This window comes from Puma concolor, chromosome B4, assembly GCF_028749965.1.
Source record: "Puma concolor isolate L17-30 chromosome B4, mPumCon1.1.hap2, whole genome shotgun sequence".
Taxonomy (NCBI): Eukaryota; Metazoa; Chordata; class Mammalia; order Carnivora; family Felidae; genus Puma; species Puma concolor.
The window spans coordinates 57,592,126-57,604,142 of NC_141673.1; the positions used below are offsets into that span (position 1 = coordinate 57,592,126).

The window sequence follows — 12,017 nt, forward strand, 5'->3', positions numbered from 1 at the left end:
AGCCAGGGTCTCACAGGAAGTTTGAAAGATGCTTTTTCTTTCACTGCAGGATTATCTTTTTCTGCTGTATCTAAAAATTACTGCTTTTTAATATGGGTTCTGTCTTTGGTAAATGGGGTGTTAATTGCTGTCTTTAGTGATAGTGATTTCTTAATTTCCCTGCTGCTTACTCATGGGTAACATGGAAAAAAATCGCACTTCCCCAAAACAAGTAGCATTTAAGTATGATCTCTGAGCCTGGAAGTTCCATAACTGATTTCTTCTTGTATCTGTATGAAAAAAGCATAAGGGGCCTAGGATAACCTATCTTCCAAAATAGCAGTCTCCTCTCAGTTAGTGACTGATAAATAAGTTTCAGTCTCTCTTTGAAGTGAACAAATTAGTTGATAAACACTCTCCCAGGCCATCATTTCAACACTAAGACTGTTAGTCCATCTATGAAACATACACAAAAGGTAAAACCTAAGCCCTCATTTGTTTTGGGTTTCTTGGTATTAAAAAGTGAGTAGCTTTTGGACTCTCGAGCCTTAAAATTGTTTTGTTTTCTCCCCTCCATTTTGAACAGATGATTTTCCTAAACCCCAGATCACGGTTCAGCCAGAAACACAGTCGGCAATAAAAGGTTCCAATTTGAGTTTTATCTGCTCGGCTGCCAGCAGCAGTGATTCCCCGATGACTTTTGCTTGGAAAAAAGACAATGAACTACTGCATGATGCTGAAATGGAAAATTACGCACACCTGCGGGCCCAAGGCGGCGAGGTGATGGAGTACACCACCATTCTCCGGCTGCGCAGCGTGGAATTCACCAGTGAGGGGAGATATCAGTGTGTCATCTCCAATCACTTTGGCTCATCCTACTCTGTCAAAGCCAAGCTCACAGTAAATAGTATGTGGTCTGACTTTTCCTTTTGCATTTAAAGACGCCTTTTAGATTTGGTTTTCTCTTAATCCTGACCCTGTCTTCTGCTCAGTTTCCCACCTAACCCTTCCCTTCTCTGCCTCTCTGCAAAATTAAGAGTCTTGGCATCTATGCAAGCAGTTATTGTGTCGAGGACCCCATCGTGGTGGGTAACACAGAACTGAATCAGACACTCTTTGCTCTCCTGGGAGTTCACAATGTATTAGTCTTTTTTTTTTTTTTTAATTTTTTGCAATGTTTATTTATTTTTGAAAGAGAGAGAGACACAGAGTGCGATTGGGGGAGGGGCAGGGAGAGAGGGAGACACAGAATCTGAAGCAGGCTCCAGGCTCTAAGCTGTCAGCACAGAGCCCAATACAGGGCCTGAACTCACAAGCCATGACATCATGGCCTGAGCCAAAGTTCGATGCTTAACTGAGCCACCCAGGCACCCCATTTTTTTTCATTTTTAATTTTTGGAGTGTGTGCGTGCAAGCAGAGGAGGGGCAGAGGGAGAGAGAGAATCCCAAGCAGGCTCCATGCCGACCCTGATGTGGATCTCAATCCTACGACCCTGGGATCATGGCCTGAGCCAAAATCAAGAGTCAGACACTCAACCACCTGAGCCACTCAGACACCCCAACGATGTATTAGTCTGATGTGGGGAGGCCATGATGTATGCTGTTAGAGCACACCGCCTTTAATTCTGAGGTCTGGGTTGGAATCCTGCAACTCGTGCTTATAGCTGTGTAACCCTTAGCAAGTTACTTAACCTTTCTGTGCCTCCATTTCCACATCTTCCCCCCCCCCCCCCCGCCCCACATCTTTCAGTTAGGAATAATGGTACCTACCTTACAGAGAGGTGTGATCTTCATTAAATAAAATAATTGGTACAGAGAAGTTAGCAGAATACCTAGCATATGGTGAGTGCTCACTAAAGGCAGTAAGTATTAGCTAGTGTTAGTAAAAATATGTAATTACTTTGTGTGGCTGGTATACATTTTTATGACTGGAGTCTTACCACTTTAATCATTTGTACTTTCCGTGGTAGGAGATTTTCTTGTATGATACATCAATGTGTCCATTCTACAAATGATTGCTGAGGCCTGACACATACAACAATTTTGAGTTTAAAATTGTAGGACAAAACACATATCTAAAGTCATAGAATGTTGGAGCCAGGAGAGAGTGGTCAGCGTACAAAGAGATTAATTGATTTGCCCAAGATCTCACAGATGATTACTGAGGGAACTGAGAAGTATCTTGAAAATAGCAGAAAGACCTTCACTCTGAACATCAGGTGACCTGTGTTGTTTCAGCCTGACTTCATCATTTCTGTGTCTGTGTAACCTTGAGGGCACCTCTTCATCTCAGCTTTACATTCCTTATCTTGCAATCAGAAATAACATCAGCTTTAACTATGTCAGGGGCAATGGTAGGTATGTACTTAAAAAACCAGAATGGAAATGAACCCCTAAAACTCCATAGCACTGATGCCCATATTCTTTATCTGATTTCAGTGCTTCCTTCCTTCACCAAGACCCCCATGGACCTTACCATCCGAGCCGGGGCAATGGCACGTCTGGAGTGTGCCGCCCTGGGGCATCCAGCCCCACAGATAGCCTGGCAGAAGGACGGGGGCACAGACTTCCCTGCTGCGAGGGAGAGACGCATGCATGTTATGCCTGAGGACGATGTGTTCTTTATTGTGGATGTGAAGATAGAGGACATCGGGGTTTATAGCTGCACAGCTCAGAACAGTGCAGGAAGCATTTCTGCAAATGCAACTCTGACTGTCCTAGGTAAGTGGCTGTTGTCAGGTTTCGTGATGTAAGTTAATCTTAAAGATAACTAGCTCCCCCAGAGGCCCTGAGTGTCCCAAGTTGTGAGGGTGAGAGGTAATCCATAAGACACTGCCTTCCCTTGGAGAGGGCAGATGGCTTCTTGGGAGCTCGACGTGGGGAGTGCGTTACATCTTCTAGCCTGAGGCCAGTGAGATGAATCTGCTTCTTCTGTTCCGAGGGCAGGAGAAAAGTAAATGCTTTGAAGCTTCCCCTTTTTGGAGTCACCTTTTCCTCTGCCCTCCTCTTCCCATTGCCCAGTCTCTACCAATAATCCTAACACTATAAAAAATATTTAAGGAAAAAAAAAAACATGTGAGCAGATTGGGAAGGACCTGTTCTCTTTTCGTGGCCTGCCCTGCCATTCTGGAAATCAGGAGTTTGTCTTTTACCTTTTGCCTAAACGGGAGCTTTTTAAGCATTTGAATATGTTAATCATCTGTGTATCTTTGAAAGAGTTGAGCAAAGTAACCTATGAATACCAGAAAATAAAAATACTTTCATAATTTAAATATAGGTTTGGACATCTAGCACTAGAAAGTTTCCCTTTCAAACATTTAAACATTCTGAAATCTTTCCTCCATCAACACATCCCCCTGCTTAAAATTATTTTTATATATCTTCTGTTTCTAAGAAATGTCTAAAATGTTTCACATGCCCCTCTTCCACAATTCCCAATCTTGCCAAGAGTGAGAGAGGCTGAGATTTGAAAAATAGTAAATATTATCCTTAACAGGTGTCACAATAAATGACAGCCAAATAATGAAATGAAATCCCAAATGTTGTATACACATTTAGGCTCTTAAAGAAGTGTACACATTAGATGTGGAAGAATACATTGTTAGGTGCCAATTTTAGTAAATTGAACTAGTGGGTCTTATGATATGCAAAACCTAATTTCATTTAGATTAAAAGCATAACTTGTCATTTCAGAGACACCATCCTTTCTGCGGCCCCTGTTGGACCGAACTGTAACTAAGGGAGAAACGGCCGTCCTGCAGTGCATTGCTGGAGGTAGCCCTCCTCCCAGACTGAACTGGACCAAGGATGACAGCCCCTTGGTGGTCACCGAAAGGCACTTTTTTGCAGCAGGCAATCAGCTGCTGATCATTGTGGACTCTGATGTCAGCGATGCTGGGAAGTACACGTGTGAAATGTCTAATACCCTTGGCACTGAGAGAGGCAACGTGCGCCTCAGTGTGATCCCCACTCCCACCTGCGACTCCCCTCAGATGACCGCTTCGTCGTTGGACGACGACGGATGGGCCACCGTGGGCGTCGTGATCATAGCAGTGGTTTGCTGTGTGGTGGGCACGTCGCTCGTGTGGGTGGTCATCATATACCACACAAGGCGGAGGAACGAAGATTGCAGCATTACCAACACAGGTGTGTAAACAGAAGCTTGGCACAGCAGGCCGTCGTCATGTGTGTTTGTGGTCCCGTGGTAATTTTCGTCTAGAATGTGTGTCTCACATCCTGAGGCCATGGCAGAGGGGTGACTCACTTGTTGCAAGCTGCAGAAATATGGTTAGCTAAAAATAACACCTCAGCCCCAAAGAAAGCTGACGTTTAAAGATTAATCCTTTTTGTTAAAACCTCATCAGAATATCCTGTTGGCTGTGAGATACAGCCCAAATCACAGAGTAAAACAGACTCACTCTTTCACATGGTGGTGATGGAGAACAGGAGCAGCCCTTCAGCTGTGAGCTTTACACGCTGACGTAGTTCTTTGTCTTGTCATGTGCGTGCAGCCATCTGGGGAGGATCCTGTTATTAGTGGGAGGGGGCTGTCACTTGACTAATATGTTCAGACTCCTCTGCTGGTAAATATTAAGTTGGAAAAATGGCAGAAATCAAGCTTAATTCAAGAGCTTAGATACATCCCATGAAAATTCCTAAGCCTTTATTTTTTGAAATTTGGGAGGGGTATTGTGGAGAAGATCGGTAGAAAATGGGCTTGTGCTCGCCGAGCAGCAGACAGAAAGCCCTAATCTTCCTTACCTAAATACTATACAATCAAGATGGGTTTTCAGGAGTAGGTTTACTTGATTTGTACAGAAACCCAAACAGTATTTACTGTTCATCAAGGAAGGCTGTGGGGTATGTACGGTCATCCTGGGTTAACAGAGTGCTGTTGTTGGATTGTAGATGAGACCAACTTGCCAGCAGATATCCCTAGTTATTTGTCATCTCAGGGAACCTTAGCCGACAGGCAGGATGGGTACATCTCCTCAGAAAGTGGAAGCCACCACCAGTTCGTCACTTCTTCAGGAGGCGGATTTTTCTTACCGCAACACGACAGTAACGGTAAGTGTTTAAAATGAACACGGGCTGTAGTTGTTTTGAAATAATTTGATGGAAGGCTGAAGTACAGTTCAAGAAATCGATACACTCATATATTCAGGAACTGGCCTAGCATCACTAGCAAAGCTTGAAATTAAATACTTTTATGCTGTTCTCTTAAATACTGGAAAAATCTTTGTTTCTGATAATAATAGAAGACCAATAGAAGAACTAAAGTTTAATTTCCCCATGCAACGCAGTATTTTCTTTACACCGTAAATGCTCTTTGGCCCTGAACGTTCTCCTTTTTTAAATGACGTTAACTGGTTTCATGTATGGTCTTAAAAGTCAAATGAGAGGAATCAAATTCTGACTCTTTAAGAACTGTATGGTTTTGGGGCACCTGGGTGGCTCAGTTGGCTTCCAACTTCGGCTTCCAACTTCAGCTCAGGTCATGATCTCACAGTTCCTGGGTTTGAGCCCTGCATTGGGTTCTGTGGTGACAGCTCAGAGCTTGGAACCTGCTTTGGATTCTGTGTCTCCTCTCTGTCTGCCCCTTCCCCACTCACATTCTGTCTTTCTTTCAAAAATAAGCATTAAAAAAAGAACTGTGTGGTTTTAAGAATAACCATGGAGGCAGCATAAGACAAGCACGCAGGCTTGGTTCAAGACCCACTTCTGACACTTACTCCCTGTGTATCTTGGGCATTTCTATAGTACTTATTAGGTTGTTGTGAAATTAAAATGATACTGGAAAACTGCATAGTGCTCGGCACATACTAAAGGGCTCAAAAAGTGAAAGCTATTGACATTCTTTTCAAACATTCTACCATCTTGTCTCACAAGCATTTATGGAATATCTGCTTTGTGGTGGACTCTGTAGTCAAGAGGGAAGATACTTGTTTTCAGTCTCATAGTATAGTCAGTGATGAGACAAAAATTTCAACAAATAATCACAAAGTGCTTGGCAAGGCAGCGGTGTAGAGATAGAAGATTTGCACACCCAAGTGGGTGTTCTGGTTGGGCTCATTTGGTTGCAAAGGGCAGAAGCCCAAGCTTGTTCAAATGTAGCAGGGTTTACCGGAGACATTTATGAAAGTTTAAAGCAACAGAACTGGAACGCAATAATGCTGTCACGTGGGTGCTGGGGCTGGAGATTGGTGCTGTCAGCAGCTCCAGAGGCCACCAGCATCACTGATCACATTCTGCACAGTCTCTTCTCTCGAAGACTGCCCGGTTCCTACTTCTCAGGCACGTGGCCTATCATGGCATCTCTCACCTGCACCGCATCTCTTGTCCTCCTTCTACTGTGGCCACTGCTAACTGGCATATCATTTCTGGGTTTTTTGGCTCAGATACTCACAGTAGGGATTTTTTTTTTTTTTTGGCCGAGCTCATCTTTGAGCTGGGCATTCAGAGATCATTTGCTGAAGGCCCTTCCTCATCCTGCTCACCTGTGACATTACGGAGGAAGGGGGCAGTGCTGATGCCATCATGTGTTTCAGACCATGGCTGCTTTAGGTGCTGTACGCAGACACAGATCAGTTTCTCTCGTAAGCCGGGCGGGGAGGCTCACTGAGGTGAACACGTCCGTATGATGGTTAATCAAGTACTCTTTCTGTAAGATGGCACGGATTTAGTTAGTTACTAATCCATAGGCCTCAGTAAATTTCCTGCTATAAATTTCTGCAATTTATTTCTTTTATATGTCATTCTATCCAAAATTTTTATCTCTAAATAATGGAAAATACCAAAAGTGGAGACAGTGTTGAAGGATACTTGAATCAAATTCATTTGGTGACCGAGATGTCTGTTTTAAAGGAACGTGCAATATCGACAATAGCAGTGAAGCCGATGTGGAAGTTTCCACGGATCCATTCCTTTGTCCCTTTTTGGGACCCTCAGGCCCTGTGTATTTGAAGGGGAATGTATGTGGCTCCGATCCTTTTGAAGCCTATCATACAGGTATGTGGTTTTCTTATCTGAGTTCTGTTTCCTGGAGAGATTTTCAGAAGCACTAACTCTGGCTCTTTCTGATAATGTCCCCAAATTCGAAAGGCTGTGGCCCTGACCTGAGAACAGCTTTAATGGACCACTGTGAGCCCAGTCACATAAAGAAAAAGGAGTGCTACCCATGTCCTTATCCTTCAGAAGAATCCTGTGAACAGAATGGCAGTGATGTAGGATGGCCTTCACATGTGAGGAAATTAATCAACTCCACTTACTCTCAGAATGAAGGACCCGGAATGAAAAGTTTGTGTCTAAACAAGTCCTCTTTAGATTTCAGTCTAAGTCCAGAGCCAGCATCAGTTGCTTCAAGTAATTCTTTCATGGGTGAGTTTATTAACTTAGTAGACCCCTCAACTCAGGACTCACATTCCATGTTGTATGTGGGAGAGCAGTGAGCGCCTCAGATGCCAAACTTGTGAAGAGTGTTTTGTCGTTGTTGTTGTTGTTGTTGAAATGGTGTTGTCATGACATCCTGTGAGTTAGTACACGTGTTTCTAAAGGCGGAGTCAGCCACGGGGGATTTTCCTTGATTATATATGTAATCCGTAAGTAAGCCCTAGGAGCTTTCTGGTTAACACTGTGTGTGGCATCATCTAGAATACAAGAATTTGGGGAGTGACTTAGGAGCTCCATTTGTCAGCCATGTGGAAAAAGTGGTTTTGGGCTACGGCAGCTTTTGGGGTGGAGTTGTGCGCGCTGCATGATTGTGGTTTGGGCTGTCTGGTGGCGCTCACACTTGGACCACGGTCGAACGGTGGACAGCGTCCCGCCTGGCAACATCTGCCCGCCTGCCAAGCTGGACTGCTTTGGCGGAGGAGCCCGTCAGAGCCTTAAAGCCCAAGTTGGTGGTGGTAGACACTGGCTAGTGCCAAGACTCATTTGTGAGTTTTTTGGTCTAGTGCTTCAGACAGGCAACGGATAGAACTGAGGCCATCTTTTCACTGAGTGAGGATATGGGAAAATGAACCACAAATTATCTTGTTTTTAAAAAATGGAATTTTAAAACCGTTTACCAGCTTTTAAGAAATTTTGTTTTGTCACAGTGTTAACTACTTATATTCCTTCTTTTAACAATGAAAATATCTTTTATATGACTGTGACAAGAATTTGAGTCAAATAATATTTTGTTAGTGAAGAAGAAAGGGCAAGGCATAAGGATGATTTTGAGAGAAAGTTTCTGTATCTAGGCACAATTTACTTGTAACCAACAATCCAAATCTCCTTCATGGAAAATTGTGGACCCTTCAGTAACAAAGCTAGGATTTGGAAGAACTTATTTTGGGGAACTTCATTGCACAGTGATTAATATTACTGTAGGTTATGAAATGCAACGATTGGACATATGTGTTCATTCCTCAGCTCCGTTCCGTAAGTTCTCTCTCCATAACACAGATGCACATATACCTGAAACCATAAGTGACTTGTACAAAACACTTATTTGTGCTCACTGGGTAAGATGCTCCTTCATTTAAAATGTGTTTTGATATCCATGCTAGCCAAAGGACCCATATGTTAAGGGGTCTTTTTTGTTTTGTTTTGTTTGTTTTTTGTTTTCTTTCAGGAACGTTTGGAAAGCCTCTGAAGAGAGCTCACCTGGATGCTTTTTCAAGCTTTGGACAGCCATCAGATTGTCAGCCAAGAGCGTTTCACCTAAAAGCTCGTTCTTCCCCAGATTTGGACTCTGAGTCAGAGGAATATGGGAAAGAAAGGACAGATTTTCAGCAAGAAAATCACACGTGTACCTATCAACAGACCTTAGAAAACCATAGGACTCCAAATTTTCAGTCTTATGACTTGGACACCTAGACTGAGTAGGAGCAAAGAAGAGCTCTAACATACTACCTCAAGCAGACTTTTATTTAAAAGAGAGAGAATCCTATGTTTTTAAATGGAGTTATGAATTTTAAAAGGATAAAATGTCTTATTTATACAGATGGACCAAAATTACAAAAAGTTATAAAAAATTTTATACTGGGAGTAACTTTCATATAAGGATACCTTTTTAAACTATTTTAACTTAGTTTTATGTGGAAAAAAAATCTTAATGTAAATTAATGGTATGAATCCATGACTATTTTATGTATTTTTATAATGCCAGATTTCTTTTTATTGAAAATGAGTACTAAAACATTTTAATTAATACCTGTCTTGTACCTTTTTTGAATAGAGGTCACTTCATTTTATTTTGCACATTGCATTTAATAAAATGTGTCATTTTGATCCCAAGCCCCATCTATACAATTACAGTTTTTGTTGTTCTCAACACATTTTAGGCTTAATTTCATATTATCATGTCCAAATTGAAGGAAATTCTACTTAGCACATTAAAATATGAGCCAAAACTGACCATTCTGCCTATCACACAGAGTTGAGGTAATGCAAACTCAAATCAGATTAGTGTATATAAAAGCACATTGTAAACGAAAAAGAGCTACAAAGATTTGAGGTATATTAATTTATTTCTAACTTTACAAACAAAGATTACAAACAACGAAAAAGAGCTACAAAGATTTGAGGTGTATTAATTTATTTCTAACTTTACAAACAAAGATTTGTTGGTATAGTCTGGTATAATATAGTGCAACCACCATTGCTTAAATCACTGCCCAAGCCATGTTTCTTTAATTATAATAATGCCTTATGTGGCCTGATGCCTTGTGCTTTTCCAAATAGTTTCACATTTACCATCCCTTTAATTATAACAAGAGCATGGTTTACTGCACATTTCTGTAGTTAAAGTGGCTATAACAGAGGTGATTTTCATTTACTGTTCCAGGTTATAGTGGGATGCTGATAGAAATCTTGGCTATTTTTTACTGATTTTGTGTTGGATGAGCAGTTCTTATAAAAAAGGTACTTTTAAGCTATTCTAAAGAATTAAAATATTTTCCTAATTTGGTTATCCTGCTTTTGGTAAAAACTGAGTATCAAATCTGTTACTTAAACTATTTAAAATATTTGTTTTAAATAGTATTTAAGTGAAAATGTCATTACATGGTGCATATATACACACAAAACATGAATATAGTCATCTTTAAAATTAAGTGACATTATTTCAATTACTTGAAATAAACTTAAGTCTACTAATTCAGGTGATGAAATTGGATTTTTTAAAGGCAATTCTTGTTTACGTCTATAGTTTAAAGACCAATCCTCTTGCCCAAGAATAGTTAAATATATATGGGAAGAGTTAATGCATAGCACATTAAGCTTTAAAATCCAACCTGATGAAGGTGTGAATTTATGCCATTTTCAGTCCTTTGAACTAAAGTGAAAGCAGTTGGTAGAAAAGCAGATTCTTCTCGGAGGATATGTTGGGGGGGTGACGTTTTCCTGCTTAGGGAGTGTCCAGTTTTGTCGTCTGTGAGCCAGAAACGACCCCAGACTGTAGTAAGAGTTTCTTCCTTTAATGTAGACACCAGAGTCTAGGACAGGAAGTTGATCCTTCCTTGGACCACCAGTGACTACGTGCAGAGAAGTGATTTTGTATGCTTTGGCTTTATCATATTGCCAGACTTTCAAAATCTTATTAACTTGTCTTCATTATTGCCAGATGTGTTGCAAGCATTGATGGGGGCCTATTCAATGATTAAGAACTTCTTTTAAAGGATTTCATTTTTCCGGACTTAGCCACAAAGGTTTAAATCATTAACACTTGAAATTCAAAAATTATATTCATTCTACTTTAATATGATTTTTCCCTTTTACTCTGTGTGTATATATGGATTACAGATAATTTTAGCTGTGTGGAAAAACAGGAGCTCAATTTCTCTTTGACATTTGCAGGAAAAGAACGTATATAATCACAAAATGAATCTAGTAAGTATTAATATATCCTAGAATAATACAGACTTCAGAAAAAGATAAATACCAAATCATTTAGTTTATGAAAAATAATGCCTAAAATTTTTCAATGTAATCTTTCTGTGCTTTCTGATAAAGACTAATTCACATACAACATATCTTAATAGATGTTCACGCCACTTTCATAGTGTTTTCTTCATTACCAGTGCTAATGATAACATCGTTACTGTGTGTAATCTCAACCTGTTTTTTAAGATATTCGGAGATAAAGGTTATATAATTGTGGCAGGCAACATTAAAAAAAATTTTTTAATGTTTATTTTTGTGAGAGACCGAGTACGAGCAGGGGAGGAACAGAGAGAGAGGGAGACCCAGAATCCGAAGCAGGCTCCAGGCCCTGAGCTGTCAGCACAGAGCCTGACTCGGGGCTCAAACCCAGGAACCGTGAGATCATGACCTGAGCCAAAGTCGGACACTTACCCGACAGCCACCCAGGTGCCCCAGCAATATTTTGTAATGTCTAGTCTGTGGAACGTTTACAACTCACTTTCACAGTCCTCTTAACAGAAGCCAGAAATTACTTCTCAGAATAAAGCCAATGGTACTATTTTTAAAAACTTGATGTCAAAAAGGAAAGTGAATTGCTATTTGTACACACCTGAAGGGTGTTAGTCCTTTTGATTTAATGTGATAGGAAGTAATTTATAACCAACATTACAATAGATGTGCTACAGGGGTATTTTTCAAGAAGGAGAACCAAATGTCACCACAGAGAGCCTGCTGTGTGCCTCCCACTCTCGGAATCTGCAGTGGTTGGACTTGTGTAATAGGATAATTTAGAACTCACTATTTTTTAAGACGGCATTCCATGAACACATTGAATAGCTCAGCGTCCTGCCAAAAAAACTATTAGAGTCTTCAAAGAGGGGTACGGTTTCTTCATGAATTGAATTATTTCAATATTTGAGAAATATCCAGTTACCAGAACTTACCTTTTTCCATGAGGCACTTTTTAAACTAATGTATAAAAAGAAAGTCTTTTAACAGAGAAATATTGATCCCAATATTTGGGACCATTTGGTTTGTTTTTGTTTTTGGTTTTTTTTGAGAAATCTGATAATTGGTGTCTTTTAATAAAGATGTTTGATTTAACTTGAGATGTATTACTGAGATTAAAAAAA

General features: G+C 40.6%; 1 protein-coding gene across 4 annotated transcripts in view; it reads left to right on the forward strand.

The window, feature by feature from the left end:
* LRIG3 (leucine rich repeats and immunoglobulin like domains 3) overlaps nucleotides 1-10,119 on the forward strand; it is a 49,964-nt gene extending 39,845 nt beyond the window's left edge. For 3 of the 4 annotated variants that reach the window (XM_025926729.2, XM_086712943.1, XM_086712944.1), the window contains 8 exons: nucleotides 566-886; nucleotides 2,419-2,700; nucleotides 3,673-4,125; nucleotides 4,888-5,046; nucleotides 6,844-6,987; nucleotides 7,081-7,356; nucleotides 8,594-9,478; nucleotides 9,549-10,119. In XM_025926729.2, the coding sequence (XP_025782514.1) occupies nucleotides 566-886; nucleotides 2,419-2,700; nucleotides 3,673-4,125; nucleotides 4,888-5,046; nucleotides 6,844-6,987; nucleotides 7,081-7,356; nucleotides 8,594-8,838 (1,880 nt within the window). In that variant the 3' untranslated portion in view covers nucleotides 8,839-9,478; nucleotides 9,549-10,119. The remainder of the gene's footprint in view (nucleotides 1-565; nucleotides 887-2,418; nucleotides 2,701-3,672; nucleotides 4,126-4,887; nucleotides 5,047-6,843; nucleotides 6,988-7,080; nucleotides 7,357-8,593; nucleotides 9,479-9,548) is intronic. The other variant, XM_086712942.1, reaches the window with a different exon arrangement.
* The last annotated feature ends 1,898 nt before the right edge of the window (nucleotides 10,120-12,017 follow it).